At 37.1% G+C, this 20851-nt stretch overlaps 2 protein-coding genes across 3 annotated transcripts in view; both read right to left on the bottom strand.

Annotated features, from left to right (window-relative positions):
- The window catches only part of LOC127012695 (phosphatidylcholine translocator ABCB4-like), a 57386-nt gene extending 52295 nt beyond the window's left edge, over window positions 1-5091 (bottom strand). Inside the window, 2 exon segments of the mRNA XM_050890928.1 lie at window positions 1929-2032; window positions 5035-5091. Of these exon segments, the coding sequence (XP_050746885.1) occupies window positions 1929-2032; window positions 5035-5091 (161 nt within the window).
- Window positions 5092-11834: 6743 nt separating this feature from the next.
- Window positions 11835-20851, bottom strand: part of ABCB1 (ATP binding cassette subfamily B member 1) — a 47581-nt gene continuing 38564 nt past the window's right edge. For both annotated transcript variants that reach the window (XM_050891561.1, XM_050891562.1), the window contains 5 exons: window positions 19457-19613; window positions 18804-19001; window positions 16375-16581; window positions 14623-14769; window positions 11835-13219 (listed from right to left, as the gene is read on the bottom strand). In XM_050891561.1, the coding sequence (XP_050747518.1) occupies window positions 13013-13219; window positions 14623-14769; window positions 16375-16581; window positions 18804-19001; window positions 19457-19613 (916 nt within the window). In that variant the 3' untranslated portion in view covers window positions 11835-13012. The remainder of the gene's footprint in view (window positions 13220-14622; window positions 14770-16374; window positions 16582-18803; window positions 19002-19456; window positions 19614-20851) is intronic.

The raw sequence follows: 20851 nt of genomic DNA, 5'->3' as shown, positions 1-20851 counted from the left end.
AAGGTTCACACTGAAGGTTTCCACTTGAAAAAATGTTAGTTAAAGCACTAATCTTTAGCTGACTCTATTATAGCGAAAACCTTGGCGTTTTGGGGTTGAGTTTTTTTGGTACTGAACCTGTATTCATTGCATTGCCATGATACTGATGAGCTGTACCAGTTTTAGACTGAAAAGTGACAATAATCAGTCTTTGCCTAGGCAGAGATAAAATAAACTGTTCTGCTCATAGTTGCCAGTTTGGGATTAAACTGTATTTCTCTAGCTTGGGCACTCCCAGCAAAGCCTGGAAGGCAACATGCTTGGTAAAATGGGCTGTGTAATCTTCAATAAAAATAGGTATCTTGTTCAATCACTAGTGCATCAGACTTTCACTGGATACTCTAAAATGTTATACAATTTTATATTCATTTGCCTTCTTCCAAAATATGTCAAGCTCTGAGAATGTTATTAAAGTCTACCTCATTTGCAGAGGGAAATAGGGTTTTCAGTTGTGGGTGAGTTATTTTTAATAAATTCAAAGAAAAAACATGAGATATTTTATTTTTACCTGACATTTCCACAGCTTTTTGGTACAGTAAAACTAGCAGTGATAGCAGTAAGCTTTATTCTGACACATCAGAGACTGCAAGTTGAGGAACACTAAAATGATAAATTACCATACTTCCCTCCACGGAAAAATTCAGGACAATTTGTTAAAGTTTTAAGACTTTTTGTCTAAATCAGAATTAAATATCTCCTTTTTAGCATGAAAAAGGAGGAAGATGAGCTTTAATAGGTGTCCTTGACCTATAAAACATCAGAGAGGAGACATGAGAAGGTTGTTATCTGAATAAACTGAGTTTTCCCTCCAAATAGCCTGTGTTCTCCAGTTAAAACTAAGCCCATCCTCTAAAAGCGCGTTTTAAAGATGTAAGTAAAATGTCAAACCCTTTCCACTGTTTCGCAATGAGGCTTCTCTCCGCTCTAAAAAGTTCAGTGTCAGATCAAATACTAGTCTTTCTCCTGCTGTCGTCGGTGCAAGTTATTTTAAAGGACATGAAGCACTGTGCCAGTCAACAGTTTCATAAACTCTAACTAATCCTAACTGGGATGAGTCACTGTTTCCACTTCTACCATGCACACAGGTCAGATTCTGGTGCCTGGAAGTCCCACTCAAACCGTCCTAAGCCCTCCCCCATAAGGTACGTGGGGTTTAGGTGTCTTTTACTGCATAACATGGGAAACAGTGCATAACAATATTATGCAGTTCTTTAAATCATGGAATCTGTATTCCACCGTGATCTGTTTCTTTTTTGTGAAACAGGAATGGGGCAGAGAGGAGAGTGTGCAGGACATCTGACCCCAATTGGACCTCCATTCTAGTAAAAAAGTGACACTACTTTCAGAGAACTTGGAAAGCATGTAACTTAGCTGTCCTTTACTCTGACTTCAATTCTCTCAGTATTTTGTATTGGCCTTTTAACAAAACAGGATAGATACAGCTGTCACTATCTTTTTGCAGAAGAATGAGTGAATCAGCTGAATTTTCAACCCCAATAGAAATTCTCAATCATAGCATCAAGGTACAAGCAAAGCTTTCTGCTCCTCAGACAGGCTTCCCCTGACCTGGGGGGTTCAACTGGATTTATCTGTTAACAATTTATCTATATTTAGATTTATTTATCCATACTTAGATATAGATATTGATACATTTTTATATCTGTGTTTGTCTATAGTGTCTGAAGAGAATAATGGATATCAAAGACTTTCCCAAAAAAGGAAACCTGTGTGATTATTCTTGTATTGTTTACCCGTAAAATTTAAGCCTATGCAGTTAAAGATAAAACATTAGTACAATAGAATCATAGAACAGCCCAGGTTGGCAGGGACCTCCAAAGATCATCCGGATCCAACTTTTCGTGGGAATATTTTGAAATCAGCTGCTATACTTATCATTTGCCATAATTGATCCATAATCCTGATATGATACAGCAATATTATAATCCTTTCCATTTCTGTAAGACTTTGTTTCATCTTCAGAATGCATTTTAATCTGTCTGAGAAACAAAGTACCTCATGAAAAACTACCAGTAATATTTAACTGAAAGAATGCAAAGCTAATAATCTGAAAACCTATATCCTGATGTGCTGTTTGAAACCAGCTTGTCTTCAGTTTTTAAGCAGGACCCCCAGTGGTGTCCTCTGCATAACCCTTGGTAATATGTAATTTCAAAGCATGCAAATTTCTGCAGTTTAATTAATACAAAATAAACAGTAAAATGTATTTTAAAGTAGAAAGAAATTTCACTGGATATTTTTGCTTGGTTTATAATAGTCACTATTGAACATTGATAATCTGTCTCAGACAAAATAAATGTGCTGACTTACCAGGGGGGTGACCTTAATCTGTTTTCACCTGTTCTGGAAGGTTATTCAGCAGTCAGTAGGACGAGGTTGGTTCGGACCGAGCAGTGAGGTTGGACTTTGCTCAATTTACATAATTTCCTCTAATGAGGAAAAACTTTCAAAACCTGGTGCATGCCAGCCTTTTGCAGCCCCCTTGGAGCCTGCTAGGTCTGCAAAGGACTGTGTGCACACTCTGCCTCCAGAAATGGAGTGCTCATCAATGAATAGTTTTGAGGAGCCTGTTTTATCATTGTCACTCTTGAAAGCATCTGAGAAGTCTCCTCTTAACTTCTCTCAAAGGAAGTCTCTTTGTTCATATTCCAGTCATTCCTCGTAAGGTTCACAAGTAACCAGGATGACTGAAAAAGCACCATTTCCTGGAGCAGACCATCACATTGGGCCATGAACCCACCATAAGCTGTTCAAGGGAAGATGCTCTTGTTATCGCTGTTCAGTCATTCATGATCAAACTAAATGGGAGTCAGTGTGGTCCCTTTTGGATATCTTGTGCCCAGAAGATGGAGTTCATTTGCAGAAAATCATGTACTTTCCTTAATGACAAATGCTCATAAAGACTCTTTAGCCCTAGTAAGAGATAAGGCACATAAGTTTTATAATAGGATTTAAACTGTGCTATATTTTATCTCTTGAATTAGGTCACCTCAAAGTTTTATGGATGGTTGTGTTTATATCTGGAAAATCAGTGTTGTCTTTTCAGAGTTTGATAGTGTTGTTTGAGAAGGATGGAAAGCTTAAAAAAAAATTAAACCAAAAAAAGTTTGAACAGTCAGAATGAGGTCTGGTGATGTGAGAGCTCTTAGGAACTTGGAGGAACTCAGTGTTTTCCTTTCATTATGAGTTCTCAGGGTGGCCTTTGAGGGTCTTACAGCAGTGTAGTGGCAGGAGGAGGTGGCAGAAGGGAAGGGGAGAGCTCCTGCAGCCCACTCTCTCATCAGGAGAGGCAGAAGAGGAGAGAGAAGCAACCATGGCAGTACCTGAGCATCCACTTCTCAGCTTCCTATAGCCGTCCTGTAAACAACTATCTGCAATTCCTAACACAAAGGTTTGCCAGTTCCTGGCTTTCACTGAGTAAAGGCATGGCTTGCTGTCGTGCTGTCAAAATAATGTTCTGTTAGAAGTGATGGTTGGTTGGTAAAAGTGACAAAACACCCCTCTCTCTACTTGGGGAGACACAACCCAAGGCTGATTCCTTGGCTCAGGCTGTCAGCCAAAACTGGGGATGAAAGCAGAGGTCATAAAGTATTTCTAAAACATTCCTTTTGTCATATTGCGGTCATCTTTGAGGTGTAGGATACTTTTACATACTCTTTGGGCAAAAGTTTAGAAAGTTATTTTCAAGAGTTATTTTTATGACTGTTTTCTTAATACAGCTTGTGATGTATTGAATGGTTTTGACATACTGGAAGCCACCATATGGAGTGGATCTGTTTAATTGGTTGGATCCACATGGTTGACCGTGATTTTTCCTGCACAGAATCACAAAATGGCTGAGGTTGGCAGGCACCTCTGCAGATCATCTAATCCAAACCCTAGCTCAAGGAGGGTCAAGTAGAGCAGGTTGCTCGGGGCCGCGTCTAGTCTAGTTTTGAATATCTAAATGTAGACTCCACAACCTCTCTAAGCAACCTGTTCCATTGTTCAACCACCCTCACAATAATAAACTGTTTTCTCACGTTCAGATGGAACTTGACCCATCGCTTCTTGTTCTGTTACTGGATACAGCTGAGAAGAGTAATGTGTATGGACATACATTGTCACCCACAATGAGAAGTCCATTGGTGTGTTATTGAGAATTATTTTAAGAAGTCAGCTGTTCTCTGGCATGAACATCCTAGATATATATTTTATTATAATTTAAGGAATCATAATAAACCTGACAATCTGGAATATATTGGGAGGAATTGACCACCAGCTCATTTGATCCTTCTTCTTGATGAAACTTAGAAACAAAAGTCCACATCAGTTTTCAGATAGCTATGGCTGAAGAACAACTGTGCAATAGAAAATGGATTTTCTAGGTCAAATGCAATTAAGATAATAAGGTAAAGCTAAGGAATTTGCTATGATCAAATAGTATAAAATAGCTACCTTTATAAACATAGAAAACATATAATTTGAGAAAAAATTGATATCACAGTGTTCAAGTATCTGTTTAATATGTGAATTCTCTAATACAAACTTTTTAAGACGACAGATTTAATGACTTGCTGTGTATAATGGTAAATGGATAAAAAATTATATTCAGATGTCTAAGATACGTAACCTCAATCTGTAGGCTGGAATCCAAGTAATTGGCCAGTTTGTCAGTTATTCATCATCTCTGAAACGGAAGTCAGTAGGCAAAAACACTTGAAAATGTTGAAATTATTCCCCCTGAACCAGGTGTAACATTTCTTACTAATATGTGGGTATTCTGAAGCTTAACATTTGCAATATGCTTTGAGTATTTAGAAAGAAAAGCTGTGGATGAAAACAATACTTTTTGTTGACTTAATCTGAGGTAGAAGTTCCTTTTATTTGCATGAATATTCTGATGCTTTGATTTTGGACATGATATGGGAATCCTGAGGCAAACGCCTAAACGAGGGGTTTGCTCTGTCCACAAGAAGGAGACAGACAGGGGGTTACGGGCAGGTGGGCTGCAGCTGCTATTCTGACGGCTGTAGGTGATAGCACCATAATCATAGTCACGGCCAGTGCACAACACAAACTCCTAAAGCTGGATGAGCAGGAGCAGCCAGAGCAGGCTGCGTTAGTGCTCCATGACGTTTCTCAGAAATGTCAACTCTGGTTTTGTGTCTCAAGCACCAAACTATTTACCAACTGAACTGATGTACGTTTCCTCTACAGCTGGGAGCTGAAAGTTTTAAATTCTGTAGTTATATTAAATTTTTTTGGATGAGAGTATATTCTTAAAACAGTTTTCCTTTATGATACTTGTGAATATATGCACCAGACATTTCTTCTTGTGAAGCAATCTCATCCTAGAAACAGATTTTTCCGCAGTGTAGAGCAATAAACCATCTCTGTATCCTCATTGCAGCCAGTTTTACCAATTATATAATTAAATGCTTCTAAGATTATTATTTTAATTTAGGTGACATAAAAGTGCGTTGTACATCTGTTTTAAAGTCTGTGGCATATTAAATTGAACCAAACATTGAATTTCCTGTCCACAGCTGCAAAACCAAGCAATTATGTAATGCTTTTATCTTCTATTAGCAGGAAATACTAAATTCACCTAGTATAAAATACTGATGTCAGTGGTAAAATGCCTGTCATCTTGCAGGTGAAAAGTTTCACTTTAACATAACTGTAGCATTTTAATACCCTATTTTGTAAATTTTTATATCTGTTTGTCCTGGTTTTGGCTGGGATAGAGCTAATTTTCTTCTTAGTAGCTGGTACAGTGCAGTGTTTTGGGTTTAGTGTGAGAATAATGTTGATAACACGCTGATGTTTTAGTTGTTGCTAAGTAGCGCTTATCTTAAGCCAAGGATTTTTCAGTTTCCCATGCTCTGCCAGCAAGCAGGTGTGCAAGAAGCTGGGAGGGAGCAGAGCCGGGGCAGCTGACCCGAACTAGCCAAAGGGGTATTCCATACCTCATGCCCAGTATATAAACAGGGGGGAGTTGGCCAGGAGGGGTGGATTGCTGCTGGGGTATCAGTCAGAGGGTGGTGAGCAATTGCGTTGTGCATCACTGGTTTTCTTCCTTGAGTTTTATTTATTTTTTTTTTTCTTCTCCCTCCCCCCTCCCCCTCCTTTTTTTGGTTATATTCCTTTTCATTCCAATTATTATTGTTATATTTCATTACTATTACTGTTGGTATTATATTTTACTTTAGTTATTAAACCGTTATTATCTTAACCCATGAGTTTTACCTTTTTGCCCGATTCTCCTCCCCATCCCACTGGGAGGGGGAGGAGTGAAGGAGCAGCTGTGCAGTGCCTAGTTGCTGGCTGGGGTTAAACCACAACACTGTTCTTTAAAAATTATAAGGCACTTGAAATTCGATGTAGAATGATAATGGTTTTGAATGTAATATCTCTCAAAGAAGTAATTGACTCAGGAAAATGGCACTCATACTCTATATCTGGAATCAAATTACCCAGACTAAATGAAAACCGCTTTGCTCTTGTAATACTCAGAAATATTTTTAATACATGGGAAGACTCTTCTTTAACCTGCTCCTTTATCTTAATATATTTTGTGACAAATAAGATTAAATTAGGAAGAAATAAATGAAAGGTCTTTGATTTAAATGCTAAGATAAACATTATCTACCATCATTGATTGCCTCCAGTAGGACTGCTTAACGTAGTACAAGCTGGGAAGAGCAGTTAGTGTCTACTGCCTTAGTCCAGGTTTTAAGAACGCTGACTTTAGTAGACATGGTAGCAATGCTGTCAGGACTGTCAATTGATACTATTCTTTTGGGCAGAAAAGAGTGGGGATCCGGGACAGTAACCAAAAGCTCATAAGAATATTGTTCTTTGAATTAGACAGAACACTGCATATATTGAGCTGAACAAGATATACATGAAGAAGAAAAGAAAAAGAAATTTCTAAAAGAAAATGCAGATTAACTTAGCTATTGTCTGAGCAAATGAGGGCATCATGTGGTAAATTAAATACATGGCCACAGAAAGAAAAATCATTGACTAATAGTATTAGTGGTAACGAAGAAAATACACACCTTCCATCATGAACTCAAAGGAAACTGGTGTGAAAGTTTAGACACAGAAATTCCTCCTAGCTTTTCATTTTTTCATGAGGAATTCCAGAGACATTTTCAAGGATGTTTTAGAAATTCTTCCTCAGTGAAAGATTGTTAGATGGAAATCACGTACATTTTTTCTATCTTTTAAGTCTCATAGGTAATAATGGAAGAATGAGTTAGCAGGAATAATCATGTCTTCAAAGGAAAGATTTCAAATGCCTTCAAATGAAAGCCAAGTGAGCAACTAAGTTTCTGATGATTTATCGAGTTCCTCAGGAAATTGCAGGAAATTAAATTATAAACATCTGCAAAACTACATTGAATGTACCATTAACAAGCTGAACCTTGAAATATTAGCATCCTGAACTGTAATCGTCAACTCTAGTATGCATGAAGAGTAATGTCTGAGTTGTTTCTGATTTAGCAGATATGTAAATAACTCTCCTCTTTAATAACTCATCTTCTTTTACTTTGAAGAATAGACAGGTACATGGAGATAAATCTTCTGTAGAGCTACCCAACAGAAAATCTTAGGAAAACTTAATTTAGATTAGGAATTTCTAGGCTGAATTCACTTTGTGGATGGAGAAACATGTCATAATTCCATAGTGCCTTCTTCTACCCGCCCCTTGGATGTGTGCATAAATTTTGTTTGGTTGGGTTTTTTGTGAACAACATGGAAATGATGTATTGTTTTACATCACTATGAAATATGTGCATGTCAAGGAATGACTGAAGAGTTTGTACAACAAACAAGCACATTGATTAATCCAAAACAAAAGCTGTACAAGATGTGATATATATACACAAGTGAAGGTAAGAAGAAATTAATATTGGGGAAAGCCAAGAGTGCTTAGAAAGAAAAAAGTGTGATGCCAATGTTAACCAAACAGCTTGTCAGAGCCCCAGTGGTAAACAGAGAGTAGATAATGCTAGTCACCTTACACCTGTAGTAGCTTAATCCTTTCTAAATTCTGCCCTGACTCTTTTTATATGTTGCTGTAAACAAAGCTGACCTAATTAAGGACACTTGAAAAGTAGGTGGGAACTAGGAGTTACTGTGTCAGATAGATATGCAGATAGATACACATTCCTTCTCCCTCAGCATTGCTTCATTTTAACATCTTGCATATCTTGAACTTAATTTTTTTTCTTACATTCCACATTAATCAAGTTATTCACCCCATTTTCATAAGTGATTTGAGAACCAAATCAGAATTAACATGGAAATAAAACTATTCCTGTTTGTTAGATGATGTAAGGACCATGCTATTTTATCTAAGAACAATTGCTTGCTGTATTCAAAAAAATTGTTAACATATTTGTCTCCTTTACTAAGCAAATGAATGATATCATTTCTACCCATGGACATGTAAAGCAAATCTATTAAGATACAGATTATATACACATTATATATGCAGACACAGTCTTTACTTTTAAGTTATCTAAAATATCAATGACTTTAAATGTTTGGGCATTTTAAAACAGCCCCATACAACTTCTAGTGTTTCCGTAAAAAATGTCTCCATCTTGGTGAATACAAAGCTTCAGCTAGTGTTTACAGATCTACTTTTATGAAACATTATGTAGTGCAGGATCTAAGATGCTTATTTTAATACAGTAGTCATTCAAGGTGTGACTCATTTTCTCTACACTAAGGCATTGACAATGTAGGTATTTATGATAATCATGCTCATATCCTTTTATGAAGAGATACAATATGAGGTTGTTGTTAATCATCTGGCCTGCTAGTGACAGCAGCTCTAGAATGGGATGAACTGTGCCCTAGACTTCATTGGCTAGACCTTCGTTAACCCTGCAGAAGATGAGCTTGCTTAGAGAAATGAGCTCAGGCATGAATGTTCACTTTCCATTAGATGCAGTCCTGTCCTAGACCTCTACAGCAACAGCGTTAGTATACTGATCTCCTTAGTTAACAGTACGGCTAGAATGAAATGTATGCAGGAATAAGCATACAAAGACAAAAGGAAATGTACTCATCTTACAGTAACAGGGATTGCTAAAGACAGTTGTCCTTGTGTGTTCTACTCTTTTCCTTCCTGTTCTCTACTTTTGATATCTCTACAGTCCATGGAATTCACAGCAAAGGATTTGAAGTGGCTGCTGGTCCTGTTTCTTACTTACTGCTTTCAGTTTACTGCATTAAAATAACTAGAATAAAAGATACCGTCCTGTCTTAGAAACACAGAATGAATGTATGACTAAACTACATTGTTCTAGATAATTTATCTATAAGAAAGACTGGGTACTTGACAGTAACAGTTATTTAGACTGTCTACAGATACATTTACAATGTGGCTTTTTCTGCACAAGAATTGCTAGTTGAGTGTTTTTACCCTGTATTCATAGGCAGTGTGCCATGCTTCTCCTCTCCTCCAAGATGTCGTCTTCTTTCCTTTCAATGACCAAGTCTACAAGGTAGATTGGATTTTGAGGGAGAGGAATAGGAGGAAGAGTTATAAATGTACAAATAGACAATACATCTTGAGGAAGAGATTAACTGTATGTCTATTTGTGCTATGAATGACTACAAGGATTACTCATTAACAAATGTTTCAAGGAGATCTTTAGTATCTTGCAGAAATGAATGCTATCAGTCAGGAAGATTGTTTTCATAGACAAGTATAGCAGCAAAAAAGACAACAAGTTCAAAGGATTTACTCATAAGGAGGGATACAGGTTCCATTAAAGCTAGACTGATGGGCAGTCAATGTCAGGGTGGAAGATTGTTGAACATCTCCCGACATGTGGGATAGTTCGGGATAGACTAGTGGAGATTCAGAATTGATTTACAGTCTTTGTTTGGAGATGGTACACGGTCTATGGCATTGGTGAGAAATACTCCTTCAGAATGTTTTGAGGGGAGGGAGAATGCTGGAGTTTATTTATGCTCTCACTCTATGTCAGAAATTATAGAAGGGCTTAGTAGTGAGGTACTTGTTGCATAAGGAACAGCAAATTGCCCTTGTACGAGTAAGTATGCTGGAGAATGCTGGGCAACAGGGCACTGTAGTATTCAACACCCTGGTAAGAATCTGCAGTAAGAAAGGCTTTCTAGACCTAAACCCCATTTTTCTTCTGAGAGCTCTCTTTTGATTAGTTGTTTCAGCAGGAGGGCTATCAGACTGTTGAACTTAAGTCCTTCTTGCTTCCTTTTTCCCCCACAGTCAGTGGCATATGCTTGGAAAGTGGTTAGGATTGCCAAGGTGGTGTCGATGCTGACACCTCTCTAAAGACTTGTTCCCAAGGTAATGGGGCAAGAGGCACAAGAAATGTGTGAAAAATACTGCTAGATTACCTTCCTCCAGAAAGGTAAATTCTGCTTGAAACTGCTGCAGGCTTTCAAAAGAACAAGAAGACAGAGGAAAAAAGGCCTATTACTTCAGAAGAACAACACATATATATCATCAAGTGTTTAGGGTGCTTATGGTCAAAGACAAGTGCTGGTTATTCCAACAAGGAGGACTCAGAGCTCAGACAAGTATCTTACGACATCAAGGTGAACCAAAACATCTCAAAGCCTAATTGAAAAGGCAGAGCTAGGAAGTAAGATCTCTTATGCCCTGTAGAAAGACGTGGTAGAATAACGGTCCTTAAAGCAGAATTGTCCTAGGTCAGTCAACCTTTCCTTTGGGTTAAGCATTATAATGTAAAAGTGTGTGACTAGAATATGGTGAAGGACACATTTTTGGAGGTGTTCCTGTCTGTCCTTTTGGCTTTGGGACTAAAAATTACATGATAAGGCATCTGGTGGTAGCACAATAGTAGTAATATGGTTGCTGTGGTCTTCTGAAAGGAAATTCTGAAAGGAAAGCAATTGTGAGCAGCAGCATAGTTATTTAAGCATTTATTGTGGATTTGGAAACAAAGATCCATTATCCTTAAAGGAAAGTGCTTACTTTCCTTATAGCCCCTTTCAACGAAAAGTGAGGTGCTTAGCAATTATTATGCAAACTTTTCCGTAAATCTCAACAAAGGGGAAATACTTCTTTAGAAATGTGGAAGAAAAGGATAGGGCAAAATAGATTGTTTTGGAAAGTTTCTACATTTGACATGAATTTCTGAAATAGAGTTTCAACTATATGGCCAAAATTTTCAAAACTGATTTTCAGATGTCTGTGGTAAAACATTTACAGTGCTTGCCTGATTTTCAGGAAGACCTAAGTTGGTCTGGTAATTCAAGCATCTTTGAAATTATACAAGTTGGGGAAACAATCCAATCATTACTAAGTGTATCATCAAAAATTAAAAGGCCTAGTTTTAAAAATAAAAGACTAAAATCCAGAATTTAGTAAAAAAATCAACCTAAGTATGTTCTCACTTGAATCTTCAGACTACAATGTTAAAGAATATCTATTCCATTCTTGCAATTGCAAGTATAACTTATTTATATTATGGTGCAGACTAATAGCCTTGCTCATGGACAAGAACCTTATTATATCAAGTAATACATAAATAGGAAACAAACAAATTTGCTAGTCAAATTGATTTTCCATCTAAGACAGGAACAAAAGAAAACAGGTAAGTGATTCAAGAGGAATACAATGAAACCGCATCAATCAACATTCTGGAGAGTGTTATTAGTACATTGATAAGCCTAACTGCCTATCAGTTAGGCTGTGTGTGTATAAATATCTACATGTAGATAAGACAGATCATATGCATAAATCTCAGGGAATCAGGAATTGCTATGACAGAAGTGTGGAAGACTGATTAATCAGGCCAGTTTTAAACTTAAAAACAAAACTTTACTGCATAGATATTCATTAACAATATACATTGCTAATGGTTAGTTCTCAATAATTATTTATCACTATTACTACATATTCAAAGCAGTTAGTCCTTAACAGTCATCCTAAATTAGTAACTAATATACAATACCACAGAGCTGATGCCACGTAATTAGCACCGATGGTTACAGTCCTTGACAGTCTTAGTCATCAGGGTGATCAGCTTCAAGAGTTCTTCAATGAAGGACGCTAACACTGAAAAGGATGCCTGCCTTCCCCCTCCTCTAAGCCCAGACTCAAGATTTTCACCTTTTATAAAATATCGCAGTCTTTAGAGAGTTCTTAGCCCTTGACCTCTGACCCCTGGGACTTTGGGAGACTTGCAGATACTACTTTCCCAGCCTGCAGCAGGTGCCTTGCCTTGCCCATCAGTTGTGGGTTTTTTCTTATCTGCTGCTTCTTTTTTGTGTTATACTTAAAGCACTCTTTTCCCAGCTTTTAAGGTTGCACTTCTTCAATGATCAGTAACTGACCATCAGTGAGGTACTTACAGTTCTGCGACCTTTGTTTTCAGCCTGCACCCATATTTTCAAGACCTTTGCTATCATCCCAGGCTAAAACTCCACATCATAACAAGAGACATGTGGCATCAAGATCCAGCTGAACTGCAAGTTCTCATAACAAGTTGATAACAAGCCTAATAGGCCAGGACTGACTGTGCCTTACACAGTGAGGATAAGGCTTGAGGTTTGTTTCTGGCAACAGCAAAACTATTTTTACTGAGCATGAAAATGTTTATAGGTTGTTTACCAGACATGCCTGATTAGTGTGATTTTGACAGAGTTCAAAGCAAGCTAATATAAATTACATTTGGCTTAGCATGCTTCTACTTTCATGAGTGGAATAGGCCTCTGCTTTGGCCACATAGTATAGAGTGGTTTGAATAATGAAAACTAGTAGTGAGAAACTGGTACATATTTACTTAGTATTTCTTGATTTTGTAGGACTTATGAAAGGAAGGAGGAAAACCAAAAGTATCAAGACTGACTATTGATATTGAAATAATTACAGTGACAAAAATAGCAGTATTGAAATAATTACAGTGACAATTCAGAGATAAGTACTGCCTTTAATTTACATGTTGCATGACCCACTTTGAACATTGACCAGAGAGTAGTAGATGCCTTTTTCAGCCAGGAGCTGCTGATGGGTCCCTTGTTCTACCACCTTGCCGTTCTGGATCACAGCAATCTTGTCAGCATTTTGGATGGTGGAGAGGCGGTGAGCTATCACGATGCAGGTGCGACCTTCTCTGGCTTTATCCAGAGCTTCCTGGACAGTCTGCACAATGAACAAACCAAAAGGTGAACTATTGCTGCAGCTGTTGTGAGATACACCTCAATTGCCATCTGTGAAGTAACCTGTAATATGACAGTGAGGGAAAGGGAATATCTGTGGCTTTAGCTTCCTGTTTTAGAATTAGCCTGTGTTGGCAAAGAGTCAAAACTGTCATAGCGGATGATGCTATGACAGCTAAGAGGATGAGAAGGAACCAGGCTTGTTACTGAGATGCATGGTAGGAGAACAAGAGAAAATGGTCATAAATTGTAACAGGGGAGGTTCTGACTGGATATAAGACAAATATTCACTGCAAGGATAATTAAGCATTGGAACAGGGACAAAAGAGAGCTTGTTGAATCTCCTTGGGGATTTTCAAGGACCCTACTGGCCACAGCACTAAGCAATCTAGTTTGAATTCAGTATTGGCCCTTGTTTGAAGAGGAGGTTTGATTAGAGATCTCCAGAGGTCCCTTCCATGACTGATTAATTATATATGGGAGTTAAGTCAGTGATCTTGGGTCAACTACTATCATACTAGTTCTCATGATTTTGCAGGGAGTCTCATGAATCATGTTTTTCTTAAAGCTAGCACTGGCAGAAAAATACTAAGAATCTCTGCTTTCTTTTCTTTATTCCTTATGTTTATTAATGCAGAATAAAATAAGAGATGAAATTTCTATACCTAACTGCCACATAATTAAGAAAACAAAGAATCCTTGAATTATTTAATGGCATTTTCCCCTTAAACCTTATGTTTTTATGCCTAGAATTGATCAAAACTTAGTCCATAGGGTTTGAGCTTTTCAGATTATAATATTTGTTATAATATTTGCCTCATTAATAGTAAGTATTTTTGTAGAATCTGTGTTGATTTTCTACAGGTAGATTGTACTTCTGTTATACCAAGACTGCAGCTTTGGGCTTAAAAAAGAAATAAGTGTTCTAGCAATTTTTTCACTGGAAGTTTGCATATTAGCCATGAATGTATAGCAAGGACTGGAGAGCAATGGGAGAAGCAAGAAAAACTATGAAAGCAAGATTTGGTAATTTCCCAGAAAAAAAGTTCTCTGGCAGCATCCTCAATCTTTTCAGCTTCTGAAGTTTGTGCCTCCTGATTCAATTTTGATAGCACTTTTCCAATTGAAGCCTGAAGAATTCCAGCAAAGCAATGCCTTCTTCATTGCTACTTCAATCTGCCTACTGCCACACAGATGCAAAAAAAATGTTTTTTTGGCAAGGAGGAGTAAGACCTTTATATTTGTCTATTATTAGCATAAATATGTAATTTGCATAGAACACCTTATTTCCAGCTTTGGGTTTTAATCCGTGGGAGTGAAAACAATAATCATAATACAAACAAACATGGATTTAGATTCTGGACTCCTGGCTCACAATCAAGTTACCTTTTCACTTTCTGTATCTAAGGCAGACGTAGCTTCATCCAGCAGCAGAATTTGGGGCTGACGTACAAGAGCTCGGGCAATAGCAATACGTTGTTTCTGACCACCAGAAAGCTGAGTTCCCTTGTCTCCTACGCGGGTATTGTATTTCTAGAAACAATATATTAATTTCAGACTATGAATGCAAATTGATTCTGAAGTGTATTTAAGCATACCGACCCTGACACCAGCCATCCATAAACTGCATATTCCATGCCAATAGCTCTCTGAAAACGGATGACCAGAATTGCTATCTGCCACAGATCTATAGATCTTTCACTAGGAGACTTCTTTGTAGCATCAAGCATTTCATAAATTCAAAGCAACAACCCCTCTAAGGTTGGAAGGCAACATTATTCTCAATCAGGAGACAGAACACCAAAGCACAGTGAAAGTTTATGACAATACTGGGGATCAAACCCTGACCTTAAACACTCCAAGCTAGCATCCTAACCAATCAATTATTCGAACCCACATTTATTCATCCTGAAGAAAAAAATAGCAATGTATAAGATGTATCAGTTTCAGACCAAATTATATACTATGTCTATATATAGACATAGACATTTATATACTTTATCTATATCTATACTACAGTTTTGGACAGTTATGCTTTTAGTTTAGTTATATCAGTTAAGGTGGACCAGTCAGGTCTCCGGACAAACTCATGTGTAAGTCACAGTAGTCTTTATTACCTAACACAGAGGTATTATACCTAATACCACCTAACACAGAGGTATTATATATTTGGTTGCAAAAAGCACCAAAGTTTTATAGGACATCATTATATAACACAAGATTTCTCTACAAAGTTTTGCAAAGAGTAGATCTTGATAAGTCATTAGAAATTAAACATCATCTGCAAAAACCATGGGCTTTGGCCTTTTTTTTCCAAGAAATGCAAAAAGCAGCTTAACAGCCTGAAATTAAGCTGAATATGTACAACATACAACTAAGCTGGCAACCTCCTTGCTTCTGGAAATTTTGGATACAAGTTGACATAGGTTAGAAATTGATTTGTCAAACCCACAGAAGGAAAATCCATCCAGAACTAAATAATAAAACATGATTTCTATCTTAGGAAGTTCCTGAGTCACAAATTATGCAAAGTTAGATGAGAATTCAGGGGAAATGTGATTAAATGTTTAGCCTTTTTGAATACTTATTTGTAAATACGTCTTGCTGGTCACTGCCTGGGACAAGATTTTGTGCATGGCAGACCTTTCATCTGACCCAAGGTGTTAATTCTTACATTATTATGTGTTGGTCAGATATATCTGAGAAAAACTCTCAGTAATTTTTGAACTGTAGGAATACTAGAAATTTAAATTCTGACTAGGTATAACTGGAAGAAATGCATAAGAAACTTGTCAGTCTAGCAGAGTCTTTTACATATGCTTGAGACAAATAGGAGCTTAAAAAGAATTGTTCAACTCACTTAAAAAATCCACACTTCCAGCTCTCAATTAGTTATAATTGTGGATTTTCTTCCCTGATATCTTAAATGTTCAGCTCTCCACCTGACAATGGAGTCTTCCAGAGTAAAAATAAGTATGGTAAACACAATTAAGAAAGGATAAGATTTAAAAATCAGTTTCTGATCTATTTGCTTCTCAGGGAATTATTCTACCCCAGGGAATCATAAATGGACACAATTTTTCCCTGCCACAGTAGGTTACCTCCAATTCTGAGTAGGAGAGAAAAGGAATAACTTACATCTGGCAGAGAGTCAACGAAGGCATGAATATTGGCTTCTTTTGCTGCATTAACAATTTCCTCGTGTGACACCTGCCGACTGTTATCTCCATATGCGATGTTTTCAGCAATAGTGCAGTCAAACAGGATTGGTTCTTGTGAGACGATACCAATCTGAGCTCTCAGCCACTGGATATTTAGTGTCTTTGCATTTTTACCATCAAAAAGCTGAGAAACCAAACATTTTAAATTTCAGTCACATGGCTATATGTGTATTTGAGACTTATTGTAAATTCATACACAGAAGTTGTGCAATTGCAGCTCTTTCCTTAGAGATATCTCATTGAAAACTCACATAATCCCTTCCCCTCCTTCTCCTCTATGTTCCAAAATTTTCTGAGGACTATTATATAAAAGTGAGGATAATGCCTTCTGCTGCCTCAGTCCTTTTCTTTGCTTCAAGATTTAATCAGGATTTTGAAGACAGTGGAAGATAGGATATGCTGAGGCAACTTCAAAGAACTTTGGGTAAAGTTCTTTCATTTCTTTGGCAGGAAAACGTTCCTCTATTTTGCATAGATATTCCCACTGAAGGGACAGATTGGCGGTAGTATTCCATTAAAATAAAGGAAGAGCTGGGTTCATTCATTCACACACTTCTAAGCCAAGCATCCAATCTTAAATTTAATTGTGATGTAATGCCTGACAATGGACAAATTTACTTCTGGATTCCTTAAGATGTCATTTGCAGCCAGTTTTCTTTATTGGCAACTCTGTCACTCTTCTGCTAAATTTGGCTACTGAGTTGCTATCATTGTCTATTAGATAAATGACAACAGAAATTTCTTTTCTGGATAGATCAGCTTCATAATTATACAAGTCATATCAGCTTGGACACAAATATACCAGGACGTTAAGAGGGCTGTTACATCGCCACTAGAATCACCCAGTGCAGTGCTCAGGCTCTGTGTTGAGTGATGTGATCAGCTGGATAATTGAAGAACTGTCCCCTTCATAGCATGGCTACTGGACGTGATTAATCTACTAATTCCACAGTTTGTGATAGAACAGCCAGTTCGCAGCCAATATAATTGTTTTTCAAAGCAAAGAGATCATAACGAACCTGATTCAAAATCCACTGAAATCAGTGGCAGCGTTTCTGCTTCTGCAGATGTAAAGGGGAAAAAAAAAGCTAGAAAGGAGAAATTGCTTTCAACTACATAGGTATTTGCCATCTCTTTTCATTAGAATTCCAATGGATTTGCAGGCTGCTAAGGACTGCTTCCTGTTCCTTATTTGATGTGAAAAATCACTGATGAAGCTAGAGAACTCAGGTATTAGGCATTTTGGATCCACCATACCAAACAGCACAACTTTTAGGCATAGTTACTCTCTTTACCAGACTAGCATAGTGCTCACTGTTGGGAAGAGCTGTTCTGACAGTGCTTTCAAGCATACACTCCTTTCACTCAGTTCACAGTGCAACTCAGCTTGTGAATTAGTCCACTGCTTTTGTGGTTTCTATGCCAGAGGTCTGTGCTTTTCCCTTCAGTAAACCATTGTTGGTTATTTATGGATACAAGGTCAAAAACATTGGTGATAAAGTTGCACTTGGTTAAACATACTTTTGGGGCACCTATGCTGCTTCTTTCTACACATCAGTTTGCTACACTGGCCCTGTATGGGCATTTCTAACCTCAAAAAAATCTTGCCCATTGCATCTAGGCCTTACTTCAGTATTGCTTTATCTTTTGTGAGTATCTCTGCAGAGACAAGTTCTGAAATCCTTCTTATTCTCACCTCATCCAACCCAAAATGTGTAGGTTCTTTTTCAAACAAAATCTCTGAGCACATTCACATCAAAGAGAAAATGGCAATAAACAAAACCGTTATGTGAAAAAAATATGTAAAGTTGCTGAATAAGTAGTGTGGGAAACCCTAGATTTATTTTAAACCAAAATTACTAAAAGTATTTACCATCTATCGCTTGGTAAGTGGGCATACTCTGAAAGATGTTTCTGACAAGTAAAAATTATGATAAAAATTTTTTTTGTCAATGTTCACTGTTTTAGGAAAGAATATAGATGGCAAATTCTATTACTACATTATACAGACATAGATATTTAATAACTTTTAAAGTGTTCTTAACATAAAAAACCTCAAGAAATTTGCTCTGAATTCAAAGCCATCATTAGGCTGTGGATTAGGCATATTTTTGCCATACAGATCTTGTTTCATTAATTCATTATAATGTGGGAAACTGGGACTTGTTCCATTATATTATTCATCGCATTTAAATAAGGAACCCAGATGAGCCACTGCTTGTCTTTAACATTAAAAATATTTTTAAAATAGAACTAGGAATATCTACTATACTTTATCACATCACATAAAACCAAATAAGCACACCCTCACTTAACATGTTGACATGTTCTTACGAAAATACTTACCATTTCTCCACCAAGTGGATCATAAAATCTCTCAAGCAGCTGAACAACAGTGCTCTTTCCACAGCCACTGCTACCAACAAGAGCCAGAGTTTGTCCCTTTTCTACTTTTAGATTCAGTCCTTGGAGGATTTTGACCTGTGGTCGGTTTGGGTAGTTAAATGCCACATCTTTGATTGTTATGCTTCCCCCAAATGTTTCCTGTAATTGAAATAGTATCACTGTTACATCTTTAAGACCATTTGACAGATGATTCAAATAGAATTGCAGAAGTCTTTTTATTCCCCCATTGAAATCAACAGACTTTTGCATTTGCTGGAATGCTGACTTTAACTCTGTGGTCTGAATCTTTGTGAAGCTATAAAATCAAAGTACAGCACTGAACTATTTTGAAAATGCTCGTAATTCTGCTGGTTGAATTCCACACAAGTTGTACTTTAACCAGATTTTCAAAACAAGTAACTTTTAGACAGTGTGGGTAAAAGCTGGACTCACAATAGAGAACTTGGTCCATAATGTGTTTGGATAAAGTGTCGAGAATACATTGAGATAAGGAAGTAATCAGAAGGAGAGGAAAAATCAGTTTGAAGGAAGTGAGAAGAGTACTGTCCATATTGTCAATACATAATATCGCCCATTACGCCTGGCTTACTTACGGGCTTCTCTCCTTCCTCGCTGTAACTATCTATTGAGGGTACTCTTTCAAACAGCAGGAACAAGTGGGCTGCTGATATCTTGGCTTTGGCATAGTCTGGAGCAAAAGAGCTGCTTTGTCCTAATGCCATTGCACCAAATACAACAGCTGAAAACACTCTATAAAAGAAATCAGGAAAAAAAAAATCAATAAATAGACAATGAAGAAAAGGACAATGGAAATGGAGCTGCAGTCAACTTATTCTTTTACTTGGAGAAAAAAGGGGGCTAAATTTAAAAAGAATAAAGTAGTAACCAACAATTATTGCTTTAATTACTCATTTAGCTCCAGAAATTTGTTTTTATCCTCTTTTAATGAAGTGAGAGAAACAAGCCTCCATTCCAAATTCAATATTTTCATTACTTATTAGCACTAATTTCTTTAATTATTAATACTGGTTAACTATATTAAGTCTCAACTGGGGCTAGGAGGAAAGTGGTCAATGGATGGCAAAATCATTACTCTAATCCTGTTCTACTATTGCTGTGGTTTCCTTTCCGTGGTTGAATGACCTCTGGGAGTTAGTGATTCATTTTTAAGGCATCAGTGAAAATAAGAAATCAAGCCTGTAACAAGGTGACAATAAAGATTTAATTTGCTATCACAGCTCTGCTGGAAAAAATTTGAGGGGTTCACAACACCAAAAAAAGGTTGAAAACTAAGCTATTATTGTTTTATGGTGAATGTAGATGTATCTTTACAGGCTACATTAGAATGGTTTAAGAACCTGCTGTCCTCAGCTATTAATTACTGCCACACAACATAGGATTATTGATCACTGAGAAATGGTAACTGACATATGAGACCTCTTAGCCTGTTTTAAGGCAAAGTAAAATAAATTCATTTATATTCATTTTTATCTTTTCTGTTCAGAGTTATATAAACTAATCTGTTTTATTCTGCATTTGAACAGCTTACAAGGGCTCACACAGCTTTAGGTCAGACAATAGCTTCCAAATCTAACTGAGCCACTGGAAGTTCACTCACCCAGCTGGCTAGAGATGTTCAGCTAGCAGATGGGATGAAGACACTTTCCAACATCTTCCAGTCAAAATAAGCTGTGTTAACTATCTTTAATCAAGTTGCCAACAAAAAATTGGCATGATTGCCCTTTCTTAGGTATTGAGATATCCATACTGGTAGAATCTCATTCTTTTCATACTTCTTTCCACAGGCCTGTATTGAGCTATTGCCTCTTAAATTATAAACTATATTACTTCTGAGTTTATATATGATCTAGAAGAATGGGACTTTGGTTATAATAGGGGCTCATAGATATTATGGCATATGATTGGATAAACAGTGATTATAAACCCAAAATATAAAAGTAAGAAGCTAAGGATAAGCTATAATTTCA

This window comes from Gymnogyps californianus, chromosome 2 (genome assembly GCF_018139145.2).
Source record: "Gymnogyps californianus isolate 813 chromosome 2, ASM1813914v2, whole genome shotgun sequence".
In the NCBI taxonomy this organism is placed as follows: Eukaryota; Metazoa; Chordata; class Aves; order Accipitriformes; family Cathartidae; genus Gymnogyps; species Gymnogyps californianus.
Note: the sequence above shows the minus strand (reverse complement) of the source record. Positions and strands in the feature narration are given on the sequence as shown.